This window comes from Chelmon rostratus, chromosome 8 (genome assembly GCF_017976325.1).
Source record: "Chelmon rostratus isolate fCheRos1 chromosome 8, fCheRos1.pri, whole genome shotgun sequence".
Classification (NCBI taxonomy): domain Eukaryota; kingdom Metazoa; phylum Chordata; class Actinopteri; order Chaetodontiformes; family Chaetodontidae; genus Chelmon; species Chelmon rostratus.
In genome coordinates this window covers 28,800,819-28,825,534 of record NC_055665.1, presented here as the reverse complement: position 1 = coordinate 28,825,534, position 24,716 = coordinate 28,800,819, and the positions used below count along the sequence as shown (strand labels likewise).

Sequence of the window (24,716 nt, the reverse complement as noted above, 5' to 3'; positions counted from 1 at the left end):
GGCAAGAATGATTTGGCCTTAAGCACTTATCTGCCTGTCAAGTGCAGTTATGTGGACACAAAAACGATGAATACAGGTCATTTTAAAGACAAAGTAAGGTGATTATATTCTTACACAAACTGATGTGTTTGGTACTCTGTACCTGGAATACTGTACAATTCACAAACATAATACAGGTCTAGAGCCTGGCAGGCACTTCTGTCTATAAACTGCTTTGGTCTAGCTCAGCTCGTCACTAATTGGTTACAAAAACTTTGAAGGTATTGGCTGTGCAAAACAGAAGGAAGAGCATCATCATCCAGAGAAAAGCGCCTGGAAAAGTCACGGTATAACAGCAGTCTTTTAATGAACATAATTAGAGCCTTTAACGACGTAAAATGTGAAGTTGTATGGCTCCAAACTAGACCGCCGGTGGTTTTGACGATTAAAGGGCGTTAAAAAAACAGCTTTTTATTGCATCGTGTTAAGAAGGTATCTTTGGCAATTTGGGCTTGCCATAGATATCCTGATCTGGACAGACGATCAGGTACCAACTGCGAGCAGGACACCGAGCCAAACGGCTCGTCTGGGGCGAACAGACGGAGCCGCGGAGATCATTGCTTCAGGGTACGGTACAGAGTGAGGGGGTCCGTGTGCCGTTCTCTCAGCTCCTCGGTGTGCTCATGATGTAGGCCTAGGCCGGTAACCCTGCTGGAGGTGGGTGATCGATCATTGTTTCATATTTGCTGATGACTAACATGAGCCTAATGGCGATGTCCGCTCTAATGTTCTCCGTCTGCACCGTTAGTACCGTACGTATCGACCGGAGCGGACTGTCCGCAGAGAGGCAGGGCCATCCACCCGATCACCCCGGACCGACAGTAATGTATAGCGTATGTTCTTTGACGCTGACGGAGGTGGTTGTTGGTCGGTATTCCTGATCAATCCTTAATCATATTAACTGGTGGCGATTGTGTGAATGCGCTGGTGGTTGCTTGTATAGTAAAGGCAAGTGTTGAAAACAGGAAGAGGAAGCGTTACTGTCTTCCTGTATGTTTTTGTGTTCATTTAATTCATTTAAATTTAAAAACCAATACATTCGCATCCAAGTCTTTCCTTGGTTTTGGCTATGTGCGTGAGTGAAATCGCCAGCGGCATTCAGGACTGCAGCATGTGGGATCCGATTCTGTCAGGTGATCATCACCCAGCCGCTCCTGAACGGAACGGAACCAGGCCGTTTCTGTGTCCTACCATCGCTTTGTCCGACGTGCTGTCGGCTTCATTTGTGACACTACACTCAGATGCACTTAAAATTAACAACAACAATTAACGTTTTGACCATAATACATCATGGAACAAAACATGTTAATGATGTAACATGTGACTGATGGTCATCACTAGTCTGTTACATAAACGCCGTGACTTCAGGAGAGGCACAGAGGAGGGCTCAGTAACATACAGAATACATAAACGGTATGGTCTCATTCCATTAGATTGGTCCGATACTAAATATCGCCGTTGCCAATGTTTTTATTTACGTGTGTGCTTCTCTAACGAGCTGGAGACTCATATAAATTAATTTACTTACAGGTCTAAACGGGCAAATCCATATATTCATTCCCATTAGGTTATTTAAGCAACCTCAGGTTATTTACCACATGAACAACATTTGACAACTTGTATTCATTAAATAAGCCAATATGTTTAGTAGTAAATACAATTATTTCTGATTGTTTTCTTAATTTGTTGCCATATATTATTTTACACATGAAAACAAAAGTGCAATGGTCAGCTGCCCTTGAGCAAGATTGGTGGTGAAGGGCAGATTCCACTGCAAAGATGGCAAATTCAGTGAATGGTACATGAATCAGAAATCCAGAAAGTACTAACACAAGTTCATATTTCCTATTGGAAATCATCTTAGTTTCTTGTGTATGAACATTTATTTCTTTGAAACCCTTTCTTTAGTTAAAGAAAATATCCAAGATTTCTCCAATGTGTCAGTGTTTGCTGTAGTTGTCACAGTAACAACCATGTAATATCTAAAATCACTCCTATTGGAGGGGGTTTGTTCACTTGTCATGAGGTTTTTTTTTTTCTTCTTTTTTCAATCTGTTTCCAAGTCATGATGCTACACACTCAATTTGTGTGGTGTTTTGCCTTGTTTTACATCATGCTATTTTCCTGTTTCATGCTTAAGTCAGTTGTGCTTGGGATACTGTTTCTTAATCTGGAATGTCTGTCTGAAATTAATGTGTTTTATAGAGAGCCAGTTAGGATGTGCTTGTAGGAAGCATAACACAGGAGGACATAACACTCACAAGAGAGAGACAGCATTTTTTGCTTGCTGCCTGAAATATGTTCCAAGTAGTTAGGTAGCTTAGTGACGAGTTATTTAAGGTCAAGGTTAGATGCTGGTCATGGTAAATACTGAAATTATGGCTACTACAATGAGTTAGTAAACAATATGCGGGTTAATATTCCTTTAGGTTTAGGCAATATTAACCTCTTCTTTTACTATCCTGAATAACACTTTACATACAGTACAGATCTGTGTTTGTATTGTATCGATTGTTGTGCATGTATAACTTGTTGGTGTCTTATTTTTGACCAGGCCATTACACAAAGTAGCATTTTAAGAGAAAAGTGGCTTAGAACGCCCCCAGCCTCCTCTGTGTTTTGTGTAATATTTCTTGACTTCTTCTTTTCAGGACAGAGCAGTGGAAATTCCACACAGAGCAAAAGAAACAAGTATCCATAATTCATGTGCCCTTTAGTGTTGGCTGGGCAAGATGAGTACAGACAGACCCAAACGGAATATCATCAAGAAGAAATATGTAAGTGAAATTTCTTTCCTCTGCATGTTATATAATCTGGCTATAAAAGGTGCACACCATTGTGACTTTCTCAAATTTTATGTTTTACAACATTGAACCACAGTGGATGAAACATGAATGTAATCAGAAGAAAAATACTTTTATGTTAAAAGTTAATGTTAAAGCACAATCAAGTCTATACAAATTGGCCTAAATTATTTAGAAATACACATCACACACATTCAGTGCTTCCAAATCAATATGTAGAAGAGGCAGTTCAGTCCACATCAGCTTTCCAGTTGCACAGAGATAATGTGATTGCTTAAATCACCAGGGGCCAGATGTATGAATTACTGAACTCTGCGTTTTAAAATGTCCATGAAAGTTGCATTTATTAACTTTTAAAACAATAACATTTTAATTATGCGATCAATTGTATCATCCTGTTTTTTTTTACAGTGGAAGCATCATTTTATTTTATGTGTTAATATTCTTTTCAGTTTACCCATAATTATGATGCTTATTATAAAACTTCTTCAATATTTTGCTATACACTAAGTCATTAATTGTCTTTTGGAAGATTCATAACGATATTTGACAACCAACAACCATCAATGATGGTGTACAGGTACTGTATATGTAATTACTTCATGATAATTGTGCTATAAACACACAGCTGTGTGTCATAGTCATTCATCACGATAGCGGCTCGAGAGTTGTTGGATGAGGAACAAGAGGAATTGCACTGCTTCTTTTCTTTATAGTGATGGGTCTAATCAGTAGTGGAACAGGCAGAAGTACTGAAACGCAGGTGATTCAAGGTGTGTCTACATCCATGGGAGGTCAAATGTGGGAGTGCAAATGAGGCTTGTGTTCTGTACTGATCGAGATTTATAATACAGAACCATGTGTACACATGGCTTTATAATTCAGATAAAAAGAAGGTGTATATATATATATATATATATATATATATATACACACACACACACACACACATCTGGCATCTGCTTTTTGTGGTTGGTGGTTCTTTTGTCTGATTGCAGTCTCTAAGAAGAGATGATGTATAATGTATGATGCGTTTGATGAAATTCGTCTAGTTTGAGGAGAAATTAACCTCAGATAGTAGCGTGAGCAAAACTAATGGTGTTTGTGTCTGTGACTCTGCAGGACATCAGTGATGGCATGCCATGGTGTGAAGAACGTCTGGTCCGAAAAGTTCTTTTCCTGTCCCTCAGGGAATTCAGAGACACACATCGTACCACACACAAACACTCACACATACACACACGCACACACAAATGTGCATCAAAAAATACACTCTTACATACTCCGCGAAAGATACAGACACTGCCTAAGACACACACGCAGAAAAACACACGCACAAGACAGAGTGTGCACACACCGCAGCAAAAAGTCACGCACACACCACAAAACACACATAGACAGAAAAACAGACACACTGCACAGAATATGCACATTTCAAAACACCTATGCCCTCATGAACACAACAACAAAGGGCAAAGAACTAAATTGTCTCAAGGCTCAAACACACACAAAAATAAATGTTCCCACAGACTACAGAGTATGCAAACGCAACCAAAAATTTGTACTAGGAAAGTAACACATACTGTACAACATACACATCTTCAAGAAAATAAACACATGTTCCAGAAGTATTCTGCATCAACAAGGACACTACGCTCACATAAAACACAAAATACACTCTCACTGCTGAACTCGAAATACATAAAAACTGCAAAATACACACATAGAAGTCAGCACAAGCACTTGAAAAACACGCAAGCACTGCTGAGCACTCCAGTCGAGGCCAGGACACTGAGGTCACACACTCCCACAAGCCTCAGTGGTCAGTATCATCACTGCTCTTTTTCTCTTCTGTCTTAGTCACAGTTGTGACTGTGTTGTTCAGAATTCTGTGGCACTGCCACTACTGTGGAGGTTCCTTTAAGGATTATTCTAGTTATTTCCCAGTCTTATTTTCACAGTTTTGTCCATCAGTAATTATAGCATTGTATGTTTGTTGTAATTGTTGAGATGCTGGAACACAATGACATCACTAAAAAGAGTCACTATGAACTCCTCATTGCACAGCAGAACTGTGCATACAACAACATTAAGTAGAGGAAGTCAAAGTTGAGGCAGGAAGTGGGTCTCTTAGCTGTGATGGAGGTTTACAGTTTTTTATTTTACCATTCACCCTAATTTTCTCTCCAAATAAGTTTTTTTTTGTTTTGTTAGATTGCTTGTGTTTAACAAACTTTCACAGCTGCCACTAACATGTATTTGGGCTTGAAGTGTCCATTAAAGAAAGCTTTGATATTGGCCATCAACATTGTTTAAAATGTTTGAAAAACTATTTCTAGTATGTCATGTACTGTTTTTATTATGGTTTTGTTTATGTTGATTTGATTTATATGACATTGTATGTGTAGATAATTTCTACTAGAACTGCTTCATGTGAGTAACTAAAGTTATAACTGTCCTCTCAAGGAGCCATGGTTAATGGCATCAACCGGTGTGAGTCCCTCCTGTCATCGAGTCCAAGCTGGAGCTGGTCCTTACAGAAACGGCCTCAACAGTGCCGCCCTGCTAGCATCAGTCATGACAAGGGTGACAATTGCCGCAAAAGGTCTGCTGCTGTGGTGTGTGTTTGTATGTGTGTTTGCATGTTCATTACTATGTGTATGACTGGGTTATAAACCGTTTGAGGAAAAGCATATATGCTGCCACCAACCCCACACTGGCAAGAAGACTCCAGTACTAACCATTTAACTTTAACTTTAACCATTTAAATTTGTGTTCATGCCATTCATAATTGGAAAGCTAAGATTCTTGTGAATCGATCAATGCAAACCATTTCAAGATACAAATCACAACAGCGTGTACAATCAGTGCAAACTACAAACTACTGATTATAAAATTGAGGCGACTCACCAGTCGAAGTCTCATAGTAATCCAACAATTGATAACGCTCCAACAAAACTGGTCTTGTTATATTAGGAAAGGTTCAGATGATCCAAGCCAGTAAAATATTTAATACAAAGCACTATAATAATCCACAGAAAATTGTTATATCATTTCAAATTAGTAATAGTCTCAGTGTGCTAGTATTGTTCTAGTGTTCAGTGAAGCACATGACTACACTTTTATTTACTACTTTCACACCCACAGTGTGTTGAGTTGAGTGTATTTATATGAACTTCATTATACAGGTTATGGTATCACATGTGAGGATCGTATCCTGTCTAATATGCTATATAGAGTACAATCAGGACCAGAAACCAGGATAACTGTGGCATGAAAACAGTTTTCCAGGTTTCTAATCACTGTATCTAATCATTGTCTGTAATTACTGAACTGAGCTGGTGCCTCCCCAACCTTGAGTTACATAAGCAGTTGCTCATTTAATGGACAAATATGATGATGCAATGAACATTATACATCCACACACCAAAATGAAAGTAAAAGTCTGATTATAATAGAACAGAGGATTCATTTTATTCATCAGATGGCACATACAAAAGAAGCAGAATAGTACATGCCCTGAAAATGAACTAAACTGTGTTCATCCTCACTAACCCACTGTTAGTAGAGAAATGACAGGGAGTGGCTGAGAGTTGACCGATCTGTACCGATCACACTGATGTACACACCGCAGTCATGATTCTGGAGAGGTCTGTGTGTAGACATCTGTCAACCCATAACCCATAGTTCATGTTTTTTAGTTGTCTGCCTCACTTGCTTCTGATGAAACACATACACTACCATTTTATTCAGCACAGCTGTAGCTGGTAACAGCTCATGCTTTATGTGTGTAACTGCATCTCAAAGCATATTTTTCTGTCATCTTCCAAATTGTGTCTGAGTACACTGCAGTACAGTAGCTGACCAGTGAATGATAGATGATTGCAGCTTGTGCTGCTTTTGTTATGCAGTTGGTGTAGACAAGGAGTAAGGTGGCAATTTCATGCCAAAATAAGTACCCAAATTGCATTGTGCTGTCTGATTTGATAAAAAACTACCTGCCTTTATAAGTGGGCTTGTTTGAAGGCAATTAAATACCAAAGTAGGACCAAAAAAAAAAAAAATTGTGCTTGAATTTGTGCTGTTCTTCAACAGAGACTCCACCTCTACTGCTAGCCATAGCCTCCAGGTACACCAGCTAAAACTAATGGAGTCTAATTGTCCTGGAATTAACAGGTTTGTAGTGCTGTTGAACTGTAGTGAATTTGAGACACAGAGGTGTTTCTGTTATTTAGCCTCCCCTCATGGATATAAATAGGGTGGACAAAGTAATAGAAACACCTGTCAGTATAATGCAGTACAATTTAACAATTTAACAGCGGCTGCACATACTGCAACCCTAAAATGGTTAACACCTGTCTAATACACTAAAGATTTTATACATACAAAACCTTCATGGACTGTTGGAACTGTCAACTGACTGTGTGTGTGTGTATGTGTGCATGCATGTATGCACAGACCAAGGCTGCAAGCACAGAGGAAATTTGCCCAGTCCCCTCCCAGCTCTCCAGGACCTCCAATGATGATGACATCAGAAAGAAATAACCACACCCACAACCTGGCTGTAGTCACATGCCTGACCAGACGTCGACCCAAGACTGAGGACTTCCTGTCTTTTCTCTGTTTGAGAGGTAAGCTACAAGCACAGAAGCTGCACATATACAATTGGAAATGGTCTGAAATGAGCTTGGTAAAGGGTTGGTTGCAGATTCAGTGCCAAGGGCCTGAGTCTGCAACCAAGTTATATATAATGTGCAACTGCGTATACAAGAACTGCTCAGATAATTTACCAATGCACAGTTGTGTTTAAATTCTGGATTTCTGAGTCAGTGATCCTTCCTTTGTGTTAAAAGCTCTTAATCAGTTTCAGTTTTACTTGGTGTGCTTTGAAAGTTGAGTGAAAAAGGGTGAAAAACTATAACCATGGTTTTATGAGAGAGAGCAGGAGTAAATACTATATTATTCTTTTGCTGTCTCTGGGGCAGCACCACTGAATAAAGCAAAAACTGAGCGATTAATTTCTATTGAATTTACCTTAAAATTGATCATTTGTTCTCAGATACATATGTCAGGGAGTGGGGACTTAGGGAAACTATGGGTTTGAACCCAGATGCAGACACAGTGGGGACGTAGATTCCAAAATAAACAAATTTATTAAACACAAAGATAGTACAACCAAAACCAAAAACTCAGGGAACTAAGATCTTTGACACACTAGGGCAATGGGGTTCATACACAAAGAACATAGACTAACACTAACACGCAACACAACTGAGTTAGAGACAAGACTTTGGCAACACCAGAAACTCTCTGGCTCTGGTGGCAGCAGTGGCTTTGATCCGGGTGGTGGCGGCACCGGAGGCATAGTTAACTTTGGCACTGGAGACGAGGATAGCTTGGGCACAGGAGGCGATGGCTGAACCCCAGATGGCAGCTGGGGCTCTGGAGATGACGAGAGGCTAGCAGGCTGGCTAGCCAACTCCTTCGGTCGTCGGGATCTCCGCTTTCTCCGTGCAGGTGCTGGCTTGATTGCTGGAGACGAGGGCAGCTCGGGTACTGGAGACGACGGGAGGCTAGCAAGCTGCTGGCTAGCCGACACCTTCGATCGTCGGATCGTCCGCTTTCTCCTTGCAGGGGCGGGCTTGTTGCGGGTGGAGGGTGGCTTGAAGGCTAGCCGTGTTCCCCAGAACAGGGCTGACATTGGCTCGTCGTCATCGGAGCTGTGATTATAGTCTGCAAGGAACGTGGCTGGGGACTGGTGCTTCTTCCAGACGGGAGGAGGATTGTGGATCGGCAAGACTATAGACAAAGACAAGACTATGAGTGAAATATCAATGACTTAAAGTAAACAGAAAACGTAGGAGGAAGAAACAAATGACGGTGAAGGAACTGGTAAACTGGTAACTGGTAACTTAACTGACAAAACTACAGAAACAATATCACGCCTGAAAACTCAGGGGAAAATAAGCACTATGAAGAGTCACAAAAGAAACAGAGATTACTACAATAATAAAAAGAAAATCGGCTATCAAGCGAAAACCTACGAAACGAAACTAGGCTATGGAAAATACAACGCAAACTCACTCAGGACATGACACAGACATGAACTCAGACAAACTAAGGGATAACACAGACTTGAACAGAGACACGAACATGAACTAAGAAAACTCTACGATGAACACATACACGAAACCCGACTCGGACAGAACAAAGGAATCACTACAACAAGCACTCACTAGGCTAGGACTATAATGAAAGCTGTAATCTTGGCAGTGGCTGTGGCTATAACTATGATTAAAACTAAAGAATATGGCAAGGTAACATAAAGGCAAGGTAACGCAGACAACACTAAAGAAACAAGCTTACTTAAACTGGTAACGACAAGAGACGATGACAAAACTAGAAACAAACTTACATGGAACACGACGCAGACATGACAAAGAAATCACACGACAAACACTTACTATGGCAATAACAATTACTGTGGCTGTGGCAGAGGCAGACGGTAAGGGGACAAGACAATATGGTAGCACTGACAATGACCCGACAAGGACAAAGGGGAAGACACGGACTTAAATACACAAGGGGGGAACACTAATCACACGGGAGGGAAAACACAGGAAGTAAAGCAACACAAAGACACATGAACCTTCAAAATAAAAACAGGAAGTAACAAAACCCAGGCAAAGACGAGACACAATGGGAAGCTTAACAAAAATACAAACAAGACAGGGCAAGGGTAGAGACTAAGACAATACAAAACTCTCATACATAAAACATGGCAAGACTGAGACAACACTAACTAAATGAGGCAATGGCAAGGATCAAACAAGGAAAACTAAACAAAACCGGCGTGCATGGCACGGGTCATGACAGAAACCCCCCCCCCCCTTAAGGGACAGATCCCAGATGTCCCTACATGAAACAAAAACAAAAGAGTCCAAAAGTTCAAATCAAGCAGGGTGGGTGGAGGGGAATCTGGAGGAGGGACTTAAAGTCAAGGCTGAGGCATAGTCCAAAGAGTTCAAAAGTCCAATTTGAGCAGGGTATTAAAGTCCATGCTGAGGCAAAGTTTCTCTGGTGGTCTGGCCAGTGGCCAAAGACCAAGGCAGAAACTTTCTGGAGGCTGGTGGCGAAGGCTGAACCTCCGTTGAGGCCAGCAGCGAGGGCGGAACCCCTCTGGAGACCAGCGGCGAGGGCGAAACCCCTCCGGAGGCCGGCAGCGAGGGTGAAACCTCTGTTGAGGTCGGCGGCGAGGGCGGAACCCCTCTGGAGGCCGGCGGCGAGGGCGGAACCCCTCTGGAGGCCGGCGGCGAGGTCGAATCCTCCTTTGAGGCCAGCGGTGAGGGCGGAACCCCTCTGGAGGCCAGCGGTGAGGGCGAAACCCCTCTGGAGGCCGGCGACAACCAACTAGACTGGAAGCTGGTGACGAGGCCGCAGGACAGGAGGTCGGCAACAAGGCAGCAGGACAGGAGGCTGGCATCGAGGCAACAGGGCAGGAGACCGGCAACAAAACAGCATGGCAGGAGGCCAGCGTTAAGGCAACAGGACAGGAGGCCGGCAACATGGCAGCAGGACAGGAGACCAGCAACATGGCAGCATGGCAGGAGACCGGCGTCGAGGCAACAGGACAGGGGGCCAGCGTCGAGGAAGACTGTGATTCTGGCCGAGGCGGTAGCTGCAGCCCTGGCTCAGGATCATGAGGCGGCGGCGGCGGCAACAACAGCAGCTTGAGATCAGGAAGCAGCTGCAACAGCAGCAGCTCGAGGTCAGGAGGCAGCAGCAGCGGCGGCAGCAGCGGCAGCAGCAGCGGCGGCAGCTCGATGTCTGGAGGCGGTGGCAGTGGCAGCAGCTCAGGAGGTGGCGGCGCCGGTGGCAGTAGCAGCTCGAGGTCAGGAGGCGGCAGCGGCAGCAGCAGCAGGAGCTCGAGGTCAGGAGGCGGCAGCGGCAGCAGCAGCAGGAGCTCGAGGTCAGGAGGCGGCAGCGGCAACAGCAGCGGCAGCTCGAGGTCAGGAGGCGGCGGCAACAGCAGCGGCAGCTCAGGTTCAGGAGGCGGCAGCAACAGCAGCGGCAGCTCAGGAGACAGCAGCATCGGCAGCTCGGGCCACAGAGTCGGCAGCTCAGGCTCAGGCGGCAACTCTGGCGGCAACGGCGGCTCTGGCGGCAGCACCAGCCCAGACGGCGGCAGCAGCAACAGCTCTGGCGTTGGCGGCGGCTCTGGAACTGGCGGCGGGGGCAGCAGCGGCGGCAGCAGTGACGGCAGCAGGGGCAGCAGCGGCGGCTCTGGCGGCGACGGTAGCAGCAGTAGCTCTGGCTCTGGTGGCAGCAGTGGCTTTGATCCGGGTGGTGGCGGCACCGGAGGCATAGTTAACTTTGGCACTGGAGACGAGGATAGCTTGGGCACAGGAGGCGATGGCTGAACCCCAGATAGCAGCTGGGGCTCTGGAGATGACGAGAGGCTAGCAGGCTGGCTAGCCAACTCCTTCGGTCGTCGGGATCTCCGCTTCCTCCGTGCAGGTGCTGGCTTGATTGCTGGAGACGAGGGCAGCTCGGGTACTGGAGACGACGGGAGGCTAGCAAGCTGCTGGCTAGCCGACACCTTCGGTCGTCGGATCGTCCGCTTTCTCCTTGCAGGGGCGGGCTTGTTGCGGGTGGAGGGTGGCTTGAAGGCTAGCCGTGTTCCCCAGAACAGGGCTGACATTGGCTCGTCGTCATCGGAGCTGTGATTATAGTCTGCAAGGAACGTGGCTGGGGACTGGTGCTTCTTCCAGACGGGAGGAGGATTGTGGATCGGCGGAGGTCCCCAGTATCGGGCACCCAGGATGTATTCCTCGTCTGAGCTATAGAGGACATGCTCATACTCAGACAGGATGTCTGAGTCTCCTGGGTCCATACTGGTCGGGTCGTTCTGTCAGGGAGTGGGGACTTAGGGAAACTATGGGTTTGAACCCAGATGCAGACACAGTGGGGACGTAGATTCCAAAATAAACGAATTTATTAAACACAAAGATAGTACAACCAAAACCAAAAACTCGAGGAACTAAGATCTTTGACACACTAGGGCAATGGGGTTCATACACAAAGAACAGCACCGGGGAACATAGACTAACACTAACACGCAACACAACTTAGAGTTAGAGACAAGACTTTGGCAACAGCAGAAACTCTAACACACTACACGGCAAGACTATAGACAAAGACAAGACTATGAGTGAAATATCAGTGACTTAAAGTAAACAGAAAACGTAGGAGGAAGAAACAAATGACGGTGAAGGAACTTGAACTTAACTGACAAAACTACAGAAACAAAATCACGCCTGAAAACTCAGGGGAAAATAAGCACTATGAAGAGTCACAAAAGAAACAGAGATTACTACAATAATAAACAGAAAATCGGCTATCAAGCGAAAACCTACGAAACAAAACTAGGCTATGGAAAATACAATAAACGCAAACTCACTCAGGACATGACACGAACATGAACTAAGAAAACTCTACGATGAACACATACACGAAACCCGACTCGGACAGAACAAAGGAATCACTACAACAAGCACTCACTAGGCTAGGACTATAATGAAAGCTGTAATCTTGGCAGTGGCTGTGGCTATAACTATGATTAAAACTAAAGAATATGGCAAGGTAACATAAAGGCAAGGTAACGCAGACAACACTAAAGAAACAAGCTTACTTAAACTGGTAACGACAAGAGACGATGACAAAACTAGAAACAAACTTACATGGAACACGACGCAGACATGACAAAGAAATCACACGACAAACACTTACTATGGCAATAACAATTACTGTGGCTGTGGCAGAGGCAGACGGTAAGGGGACAAGACAATATGGTAGCACTGACAACGACCCGACAAGGACAAAGGGGAAGACACGGACTTAAATACACAAGGGGGGAACACTAATGACACAGGTGGAAATAATCAGACAATCACACGGGAGGGAAAGCACAGGAAGTAAAGCAACACAAAGACACATGACATGAACCTTCAAAATAAAACAGGAAGTAACAAAACCCAGGCAAAGACGAGACACAATGGGAAGCTTAACAAAAATACAAACAAGACAGGGCAAAGATAGAGACTAAGACAATACAAAACTCTCATACATAAAACATGGCAAGACTGAGACAACACTAACTAAATGAGGCAATGGCAAGGATCAAACAAGGAAAACTAAACAAAACCGGCGTGCATGGCACGGGTCATGACAACATAGATACATAGCCTTTGGTTTCACACAGTGCATAAATGCCGACTTCCTGGCAGAAAGTCCAGAGGGCAAACTTTAGCCTAAACTGATACTTATATGCCCAGTCGGTGGGCATTTATTGATGCAAAATACTACGCTGATATCAGAATACAGACCCCCCCCAGTCTGAGTAGATTTTTGTTGCTGGACATAATTTAGTCTATCTTAACCTATTTTAGCAGTATTTGGTTGTACATATTTCCCAGTATAACATTATGATAGTTTTAAGAATTTTCAACAGTCACTGTAAAAGTCAATATACACAAGACCAAACAATGGAGATTCAATAACTCAGTTATGAAAGATGAAGAATTTACTGCTAAAATAAAAGATAGGCTACAATGTCTGAATTTATTGCCATACCTAAACTCAGATTCATTAGTCCAAATAGTATGGGAAGCTTTTAAAGTTACGTGCAGGGGGTGGATGATAAGCTACTCTACTGCAAAAAGAAAAAGAAAATGTTGGACAAAAAAATAAATTTAATGACTGAGTTTCACTCTTTCTGATAAGATCAGACCTGCAAGCTATCCTACATGAACAGGCAGCATTTGCTCTGTTTCAACTACGCAGAAATATTTAGAATCTGGAGACAAGGCTGGAAAATGTTAGCAGTCCGACTAAAACAAATGGAAAATAAACAGCCAGCGATATATGTTTGTAATGGATCCATGACATGTGAACAAAAGCAAGTTAATCTAGCCTTTCAAGAGTCTGACTCTAATTCTTATAAATCTGAATGCCATGCCAATAATGAGGATATGGATACTTTTTTAATTACATATACCAGACACTGGAGACACGTGTTCTGGAAACAAGTAAAATCTGCAATGAAAGTTCTTTCAACCGGGAAAACACCAGGTGAAGATGGTTACAGCATTGAGTTTTCTAAAAGTTTTCAGGACATATTGGCTCACTATGCTTTACAATGATATTATCTTAAAACAGTCAGTGCAAATGTCTATGCAATCTGCTATAATTTCTCTAATTCCAAAGCCAGGGGAGGATGATGATTATAAATTGTTTGCAAAGATCCTTGTGATGCACCTGGAGAAGGTATTCCCCTCTTTAAAAATCTGGACCAGGTGACTTCTTCAGGTAATGTCGAGTGCCTCTACTCTTCGGCATCCAGCAGTAGTAATATGGCTGGATGCTGAAAAAGCTTTTGACAGAATAGAGTGGCCTTATTTTTTTAACCCGCTGTCTAAATTTGGTTTTGGGCCAACATGTATGCAGTTAAGGCACCATATCATGAACCAACTGCTTGTGTTAAAACAAATGGTATCATATCTCATGGAGCGTGTGGTTTCAACCCTTAAGGACTATAATAATGTCCTTGTGCCCTATGGACTCTCACTAGACAATACATGAATAACATACTAACCTGATTCCAAAGTATGTGTGCAGGTGCCTTATGATTGTGAGTATGACCTGAACTGATGTAAGGTATAGCCTATCCTATGTTCTTGACTGGTGTTGTGATGTTGGAGATATAATCTTGAAAGATTTTCATCAAGTAGACAACTGTTGGCAACATCAGAAAAATCAGAGACTGGTTAGTTTGCATTTAATGAGTGTCAACAAGAAATTAAAAGTAAACAAAAATTAATTGATTTTTTTTTCACAAAACATAAACACGTATCTACAACATCTGAAATGCAGTCACGTGGGGTAGTGTTGCAACCTAATAAAACCTTAGCAGCTACAGCTGCAGCTACTGCTAGCCGAACAACAGCAACTGCAGTCAGAGTCAGGGACATATCAAGGCAATAATCCGACTCGCAACTCAATCATACCTTGGCCAGTATCTCACGAAGAACAGCAGAGGATTTTCCAGCAACCATGATGACCAACATGAGTGATTTGAATATGCGGTGTCTACAATGTTGTGTTTAATTTACTGCCACTTTGGAGGTGCATCAACCAATGCTAGAGACAGGTGTGGGACTCATGTCTTCTTTGATAATGGATATTCCTGTTGGAAGAACATTCACTATGCACTCATTCAGGCCTATTTGTCTATGAAAGGAAAAAACCTCTTGGTCCATAATATGCCTGTCATTGAATGAGTGTCAGTGAGTGAACTTGTTTGTTCTCCCTTGAGTTTCAGTGTGTTATGGAAACATTTTGCCCAACAGCCTGTATAAAATTATGTCTGTGATTGTAAATGTTTTTTTTTTTTTTTTTTCTGGCAATGACCAAGTCAGGCCTGAGTACCTTACTCTATTAATTAAATTAATAAATTCAATTCAATTCAATTCAATTTTATTTATATAGTGCCAAATCACAACCAAAGTTTTCTCAGGACACTTCCATATAGAGCAGGTACAGACCAAACTCTTTATCTACAGAGACCCAACAATTCCCTCATGAGCAAGCACTTGGCGACAGTGGCGAGCAATTGTAATTCAATGAATTTCTTCATGTTCTGTGATATTTGAACACAAGCCCAATGATAATTAGATCGCCATTCGCTGTCCATGGTGCTGAAATATTCACCAAACTAGATAAAATGAACAGGATTTTGTCTGCTCCCTCTAAGTCGTTACATGCAGACATTAGGCATTGTGAATGTGGAAGAGAGCTATATGTCTGTTAAAACATTGCTATACCTTGGATTTTGCTGAAACAATGCCCTGAGTCACAACCTGTCAAGGCCAAGTCAGGATGGAACGGGCTTTGCTTTATTCAGTGGTGCTGCCTGAACACAGCAAATTAAGTAAAACAGGGTCCAAATAATTTCAAACTTTTCATGATTATTTGCAGCAAATGGCCATGATACATGGTATGCACTCTATCAGGTGAGCTACCAGGGCGCCCATGAATTCACTGTTGAGTGCGGTGGTCATGCAGTCATGTATTGAGGTGTCATCCCTCTGCTAAAAAAACAATGGTTTAAGCTGGTTTGCATTACCTGTGGAATGTCTGGGGACCATACTGTATAGTACATACCGACACACAGGCATTCAGTTTATCCTCGACTCAGTCAATAAGGGTCACCTATTAAAATGGGCCATGTGTATTCTCACATGGACAACATTGGTCGAGCAACTGCAAACTGTTTGAAAAGAAGTTATTAATGTAAATGAGTGTAATAGAAAAGTAAAACAGGTCCATGTTATTTCATGTTAGTACATCTGGAAGTACTTATTTGTCGCTGAAAGTCACGTCAAAATCACTGAAACCATTTCCTCTTTCACTTCAGGTTCAGCTGCATTGCCCAGCAACATGGCTTTCTTAGTGAGTGGACAAGCAAAAGAGCAAGCTGGCACAGAGCATCTTACTTCCTGTCTTTCCGCCAATCACAGGACTGCAGCTGAGGGGAAGAATATGAGCACATTCAGTAGAAAAACAGGTACTTATCAACTGACCTGTCTGTGTGTCTGTCTGTGAAGAGTGCAATTTAGGGGGGGATTTTTTTACAGTTGCATCAGCCTTTGTGAGTGTGATATTTCTTTTAAACTACAATGGTTGAGGTAACTTTGAATAAATAGGTAGATCAATTAATCAAAAAAAATGCTTTATTTCTGCCTCCATCTGTCTGTCTTTGTGCCTTTGTATCTGTCTTGCTGTCCATCAGTGCAGCGAGACTCTAGGTCTCTGAGAGGGAGTGGAGGCTCTGTGGCAGTCAGCTCCTTCTGCCCTCTAAGTGCCCGGGCAAGGAGGAGGAGAGAGAGAGAGAAGCGAGAGGAGGAACAGCAGAGTAGGTGCAGAGAGGGGATGGAGGAGGACAGGAGAGAAGCAGCTGAGAGACACCTCCTGAGACCACGCCAGCTCTCCCTACAGGTCAGGAGGGCTAATAAGGTCTGACCATCATTTCTATATGCTTCTCTGTCTGAAAGGTGTCTGGTACCCTCAATAATGAAGATCGATTTTGACAGTGATACATATTGCAATACCTAAAATAATAACAGAAACATGACTAAAAATAAGAAATAGTATATTACAGTATAAGTATATGGTAATGTGTATGATAGTATATGTATATATTAATATATGACTGTATATGTACATTATAACAATAATGTGTATATAATAATAACAGAAATATGACAAAAAAATAACAGTAGCAGTTGCCATGCACTCGCACACACACACACGTGTATGTGTGTGTGTGTGTGCGTGTGTGTGTGTATGCATGCATGCATGTATGTGTGTGTTTGTTACTTGTGCTAACCATTTAATTAAAGTATTCCACTAAGGCTGCTGTCTGACTTCCTGAGACGCTTGATCTGTTCCGTGCAGGTTGATGCGTCGTCTGTAAAACATAGATCTGGTGAATATTCTCTGCGAAGCAGAGTGGAGATACACTACTGGGATGCTTCTGAAACTGGGATTTAGGGGTTAGTGGGACTGTGTGACAAATGTGATGAGTGACATTTGAATGCAGCTCAATAATCTGAAAATAACTCCCTTTGCAAAGAGCTCCTCAAAGGTCTGCTGGAGTCTGTTTTGTAATCAGTCCATGCTGAGCTCCAGCTGACCATAATCTGAAGCCAAGTTCTGACCAATGCTGTCCTAGTGTTTTTAGATTTTGTGTGAATTAATTTACCTGATTTGGTCTGTCAGGAAACAATCATTCCAGGACTATTTGTTCAATCCTGGTCAATATTATTCTCATAGTTTCCTCTGTTATGCCTACATTCACATTACAGCTACAAACTTGTCAGTCCTTAGTCAGTGTATTGTCATCCAGCCCATACAAGATTTAAAAAGAACCACAGGAGGAGGCTCACACAACCTTCCTAAGGCAGACTGCTTTGCACTGGTTGCTTTGCTTTTGGGATTTCTTAATTATGTCTCAACCAACATATTCCTCTTTACTCTCTGAAATATGCTCTAACTGCTGTTTTACTCAGCCTGTACTAAACAGTAGGTCATCCATTTATTTATACAGAATTGTACTTATAATTGTTCTCCCCTAATGTACTTATTCCCAGGATTTAAAAGGAGCTCTCGTGATCTCTTGCAGGTTGCCATGGTGACTGGTTTGTCTGAACAAAGAACATCGTATGTCAGATCAGTCCCTCTCTTAAAGCCTAGCACAGACGTTGGTAGCAGACAATCCTCCAGGCCCTGCACAAGACCTCCTCCTACCTCTAAACCAAGAGGCCATCCCCAAAGCAGATCCCAGGAAATCAACAACAAACACCTCTCCCAACATATCAACCAAGAGCTGCCTCACAATCAGCACCTTCCTATCAACCGCCAAACAGTGTCTAACTATTATAGCAACCACAAGACCTTCAGTACTCTCCAGGACTCAGGAAGAAATTCATGCAGGACTCCAGTTCAAATGACATTGACTAATGGTTTAATCATTAGACAGCAAGGTGAGAACCCTGGGGTCCTGAGATTGTCCAGAAGGAGGAGAGGCCTCCCACCAGACACCAGCCCTACTCCTCTGAACTGGGTTCCCCTGGACAATAACTCATCAAAGAAGTGCAGGACATTGCAATACAATGATGGTGATGTCCAATTGGAGAATGACTGCCATATTAGTGAGATCCCACAGAAGGAGGCTGACTGTGATGAAGCTGTTAGAGAGGAGTATGTGAACCATATTGATAAAATCACTGCTAGCCATGATGAAGAACTTAGACAAGACAGATGTGGCCATGTAGGAGAGATGAGATTAGAGAGGGGCAATTGTATTAGTGAAGACATAGTAGACAAGGTAAATGTTGAAAAGTCAAGTTTGGTGAGGCACACTGCTGTGGAGTCCTCTCGAAAAAGGGTCAGCTTTACCAACATCATCACAAACTATGACCTCAGCCCTGTCAGTGAGGTCATATGCAGACATGTGAGAGAAAAAAGGCTCCAGAGAAATCAGTCTGCGTCATCCACAGTCCCTAAACCAATTACCAGGAATGCTGATTCCAGGATTTTTGCTAGAGCTGTTACTGATAGGACTACTGTAACTAAAGCTGCTATCAAGTCAGTGACATCTACACGTGTACACACTAACCCACTAGCCAGTTATTCTGCCAAGCACACTTCTAGGGACACTAACAAAGGTACTATTAAGGACATTACCAAGTATCCTTCACCAGCCAGCAGTTACTCTATCCACAATTCCAAAGGTGCTGCAAAAGCCCCTTCAGAGGGCACCACAGAGGTCTCGGCTAAAGACAGTCCCCTTGTCAGTAGCTATTCTAGGACTTCTAAGGGCTCCATAAAGGGCCTCACCCAGACCAAGTCAACTACCTCAGCTGTTAAAACCAGGACCAGCCCTAGAATTCTTCTGAAACACTGATGTTCACCATCAGATTCACTTTTTGCTACAGTGAGCATTAAATGTTGAAAACAGTTAGCAAAATATTTAAAACAACATTCAACATTGTGGATCATAGGCAATGCATGATGATGGTTGTTGGCTGGTTGGATGGTGATGTAGTGACTGTACTGTTCTCTTTGCTGGTCCACGATTGTGGAATAATTTTGATTCTGTATGTAGAATAGATAATTGGAAGGCACAGCATAATGGAAGATTTGTTATTTAGTGGACAGTACAGTGAAAAGTCACTTATGCAGACGCTTCCCTGTTGTATCTGAAACAGCTGCTTGATATTTTTGTATTATTATATTCACATGAAAAAGGTACTGCTTTCATCAGAGCACATAGTTTAACTTGAGTCCACTGAACAGTTTTCAGTAGCCACTTAGAGAAAGCCACCAGGCATATGGCTATGTGCCATTGCACTGGACTTTTTGTCAGTCCGGTTACAGAACAGTCCTCCAACATATCTCTTGCCATTTCGTTTAAACTGGAATACTCCATTCAGGGTTGTCTAGATCTATAACAGAAGGCCTAAAGGTTAAGCAGCTAAATTTCTCACCAGAATAAAATTATAGGTTTACATTTTTTTTCAAGTCTATGGATTTTGTCTAGGAATGATTTTGGCCAAAACTGACAGTTCGGTCCAAAAATACAATCCAAGTTTAGCTGAAGTTGATATGAGACTTAAGATGTCTAAAGAAGCCGGGATCAGACTTCACAGATCTAACCCAATTTTGAGACCATTTTGCCGACCAATTACCTGCATCGTGGCCGATCATGAATGACAATGGGGCATCTATACCAGTGTAGTGTGACATGCTAAACTGTTGTGGGGTGTCCCAGACGTCAACAAAAAGACAAGCATGTTAGAATTTTTTTGTCTTGACACGCCTAGTGTGACATCTCACACAACGTGTTCCTGAGGGTTTACCAATCAGGTGCTCTCTCCAGAGCACAGTCAGATAACCATGACAAAGAGGAGGAGGAGGGATGCTGAGGTTGCTGCTGTCAGGTAGGACAGTGAAAGAGAGGGAAAGTTTGTTGATTTGTGGCAACAGTATCACTGCCTATTTGATGTTTCCTCGAGGGAGAACCATGCCTGCATCAAAACAGGAATGTGCTTACCATTACTAATTCCAGATCAAACGTTAAAGTAGGCTGTTTGAAGCAGCCAACACAGCCAAGCCTGGTCCTTGTAGAATAAATAACTATGTAAATAAAATTGCTATATGTGAAACTCATTGTACCTGTCGTAGTTGTCATTCGGATGTAAAGTAGTAGTAGTAGATGTATAGGGCTGAAGTTAACACTGTCCCTTGCATATACTTTTGCATCCACAGATGTTTTTTCTTTTCTTTTTTTTCGGTTCACAAGACCGCCAGCATCACACACAACGCTTCTGTCATTTTGTCAGTTGCTTGACATCTGATGAAATTGTGCGCGATTATGGATTATGCTGTGATTATTTGGGGTCATACGCATAGTTTTGCCAGTCACTTGACCAAGACATGGCAAGAGTTTATAGCGATGTTAGATCTGACATGGTGACCATTGTCAGAGACCAAAAAATCAAGTAATCATATCCTGGCATTAGACAAATCAAGTGGATACCTTCAAAAGTCTTCCTTTAATAATTAACAAATTAATAATTATTGCACATATGGGAATGTGGGTCTTGTTTTAAGACAGACTTGAAACAATGTGAACCTAGCCTTTCAGAAGTCAGCGACACATCATAAGCACATGGACACGTCCATCTATTCCATCCACACCTGTGACAGCCTCCACCCCCCCCCCCCTTCCAAAATCTACTAGTTTGTTCAGAGATCAAAAGTAGATTTCAAGTTGGTTACATGCGAAGTGTACCGTAACAGAACTGCTGGTGTTTTGATTTACTGATTTATTTATTGTATTTCCTCCTCCCCGGCCACTGGAGCCTTTTGTGCTCATACTTGAAGTACTGTTAAGTTTTTGTTTATGCTTCACTAGTCATGCTACAAACAAAACCACATATTGACACGTGTCATGCTTATTTCACAGTCTGTGTGGATTGATTGATTTATATTTGTAGCAATAGAAGGATATGTGTTTTGTGAGGTGAGTGAACAACAGAAATACAAAGAAACGCCTCAATAAATAGTGTAATGTGATTTGACCTTCACTGTTAACATGGCCACCATCCTGCATGATAAATGAATGTCTCCACACTCAATATTGTGGATATTATTGAAATGTTAGCGGGTGTTAGGAGTACAAAGGGTGCTCTCAGGTACTAAGAGCTGGTTTCTACGCTGATTTGGGGGAGGTTGAATAGAAGAGTGGTAAAATATTATGACTGTACTAAATAAAATAAGTCAGTACAATAATTAATATTGCACATTTCCTCACAGTCAAGCTCCTCTGTGAAGAATTTTAAAAGAAAATCTAGTGACTTTGGTGACGGCAATAAAAAAATTTGAAAAGAAAAAAGCAACGGACGCTGCTGCCCCATCTTTCACTTGTCTTGCCATTAAACTTAACATAAAAATAATTTGGAAGTTGTAGTAATCACATGGCGTTTCTACACACAGTGGCTTTAAAAAATAAGTGATCGACAAAAGTGTTGTAAATTAGTTAATTGTACTCTGTCCATACCACAACTCACCTTAAAAGAAATGTATCCTTTCTTAATAGAGTTCACTTTCCCTTGAAGTAAAATCTCTTTCCACTTGTGTCAATGTGAAGCTTTGCTTGATCGGTCCACAACACTGATGCATCAGGGTGGTCTTTCTACAAAGCATGAACTAATTGTTTACTAGAATTGTTATGCCATGAAATGGTGCTTCTTCATCATTGTGACAGTGTCATGTACAAAACACCACAGGTTTGTTGAAGTTTTTTCTAACTCGCAATTGATCATTAATTACAGAGCTCACTATCAAGTAGCTACAGACATACAAAAACAAATAGAACATCACTGGAAACAGTGACAACACCTCCTCTCATCATATATTATATCAAGGGTGTTTTCAGTAATGATCCTTACAACTTGTGTGGTTGGAGCATAAAATGAGCTTCAACATTCTTCCTTAACACAGTTGTAACACATTTGTTACTGTGTCACATGTGTTGGCTAAATGACATTACAGCATATTACAGCTTACAATGTACTGTGTTTCATCAGGGTTTCAAATTTATTTGAACAACACAGGAGAGTATCGCTTTACTGAGCATCTCCCACAATTTTTATTTAGCTGTCTTGAAAAGAAAAGAAAGTGCAAAAATGTGCAATATGCCTGTGCTCCTTGGAGATACTGTCATTTCATGGGAACAAAGTTTTCCTCTATTTTTTCCAACAGCCAAGGAGTTTTGCCATAAATGACAAATTAATCCATGCATGACTATGAATTCATGTCATCTCATGCTGGTTAATGCAACTTTAAAGTGTTATCAGTCGTTGTTAATCAGTTGTTTTGTTAAATACTCTGTACTCCACTGTCATCATGTACTCATGGCTTTTTGGTAAGATGCATTCAGCTGCATTTAACACATACAAAGACAAATATTTGTGCAGTGACATGTAAGGTAACTGTAAAGTACCTTACAAAAGTTTGTATAAATGTGAATCATTTGAACAAGTTACAATAAAATCACTTTGTATATTTATGTGTTAGTTGCATTTGCCTAATTTAAACTGAGGCTATTTCCACACATTGCACCAAGTACAGAGCTAACAAAATACCATGCTGAAAATTACAACCCTAAGTCTTAACACATAGTTTCCCCCCTTTGTTTGTTTGTTAAGTAGCTTGAAGGTTATTGCAAAACCATACTTGTGCCTTTGCTGGACAAATCACATTTATGTCATGCTGTATCTTATACAAACCTCGTTATTTTGATTTAGATTTTTGTGTGTATAGGCATCAGCTGGTTTCCATTCATTTCCTTACAGTATGATCATACTAATCAACTGTTGGACCTTGCTTGCTTAAGTTGTGTAAATATAAAACACCCTGTCTTGACTGTGACTATACTTATTACTTAGTGCTCTCTTATAGAGCAGACAGCTGTCCTTCTCACTCTGCTTTGCTTAGATTCCTTTGCTGATATTGTTGTGTTTTTTTACAAAAGTTGCGGAAAGTGAATACTGGATACAGAGAAAAAAAGGAACAGAAAGACAACACCATATTTTTATCACTTTTATTACTTCACGGTACTATGCCAGACAACATGACAACATGGCAAAATATGCGAGCTGCACAGAGTTTGAGCAACTGACTGAGAGAATTGCACAGCTAGAAAAGAAGATTGAAACATTGTATCAAATATGTGAGAATGAGGAATTCCTTGACTCTGTAGCAGCTTCTGTACTAGGTGCTGAAAATGGACAGATTTTCATACACAGGATTACATCAGTTGTAGAGTATCCTGGCACAGATTTAGCAGACATGTTGCCCTGGATGTGTCCCAATGCCACTGGATCAGCTTTTGAGGCTCACAAACCAGCCATACCTAATGACTTGGGTTGCTGCCATCCACCGCAAAGGCAAATCCAGCAAGAAATTAAATAAGAGGGCACCAAAGCTCACTCCACAACCTGAACTCTCATTGCAAAACAGGTATGACTTAATGACTCTGAACAGTGAAATAAGTGGTAATACTATAGACAATATAAGATACTTTATTAATCCCCAGATGGGGAAATTACAAGAAGCAGGTAATGGCAGTTGCAAAACAATGAAGCCTACTATGTTGAAGCCAGGGAAGTTAATCGCACCACTAGTATTAAACAATGCTAATAAATAAATAAATAAATAAATACTTTATTTACCAAAAAAACAGCCCAAACAACACACAAGCTTTAAAGATTCTTGAGATTGGCTTTTTTCATCACTGTGTGGTCCCCACCAACAAATTTAGGCACACTGGCATGCCTTTTACTTGAGCGAAAAAAAAAAAAACGTTTTTCCATCTCTCTTGAAAATCAAAACATTGTGCATCTACTTATGTTTTGCTGACAGGTGCCATGATGCATTGACATGATGTCAACTGCTAATATTTCTGACCATCACTGTGTGTTTTCTGATACGAATGTTACAGGTGCCGCCTGGCTTTTGCAAACAGGAGAAATAAATGAGACAGGGAAAAGTTACCTGTGTTCGTTTAACCTCACTCAGCAGAATGAAGAAATCAGCTAACACCGTAAACGCTAGTGCCGTAACGATGTCATGGGTGAAGTAAAGCGTCACACTGCCCCCTGCTGGCCACATATATTAATGTACATAATATACATGGTACAAAACAGGTGGGAAATAATCAATTATGAAAACACAATACATTAAGAC

The 24,716-nt window shown here is 41.8% G+C and overlaps 1 protein-coding gene across 8 annotated transcripts; it reads left to right on the top strand.

Annotated features, from left to right (window-relative positions):
* The first annotated feature begins 282 nt into the window (after positions 1–282).
* Positions 283–21,828, top strand: LOC121610758. Of its 8 annotated transcripts, XM_041943023.1 has the most exons (10): positions 314–696; positions 2,691–2,816; positions 3,966–4,665; positions 5,310–5,448; positions 6,939–7,019; positions 7,302–7,474; positions 16,318–16,467; positions 16,693–16,898; positions 17,358–17,455; positions 18,085–18,183. In XM_041943023.1, exons 2-9 carry the CDS (start codon positions 2,772–2,774, stop codon positions 17,451–17,453), a joined length of 1,590 nt encoding a protein of 529 aa, XP_041798957.1. In that variant the 5' UTR covers positions 314–696; positions 2,691–2,771; the 3' UTR covers positions 17,454–17,455; positions 18,085–18,183. The 8 variants fall into 8 exon arrangements, with proteins under 8 accessions (XP_041798950.1, XP_041798957.1, XP_041798949.1 ...); XM_041943016.1 differs by lacking the exon at positions 17,358–17,455 and having other exon boundaries at positions 283–326; positions 16,693–16,916; positions 18,085–21,828; XM_041943015.1 differs by lacking the exon at positions 17,358–17,455 and having other exon boundaries at positions 16,693–16,916; positions 18,085–21,828.
* The last annotated feature ends 2,888 nt before the right edge of the window (positions 21,829–24,716 follow it).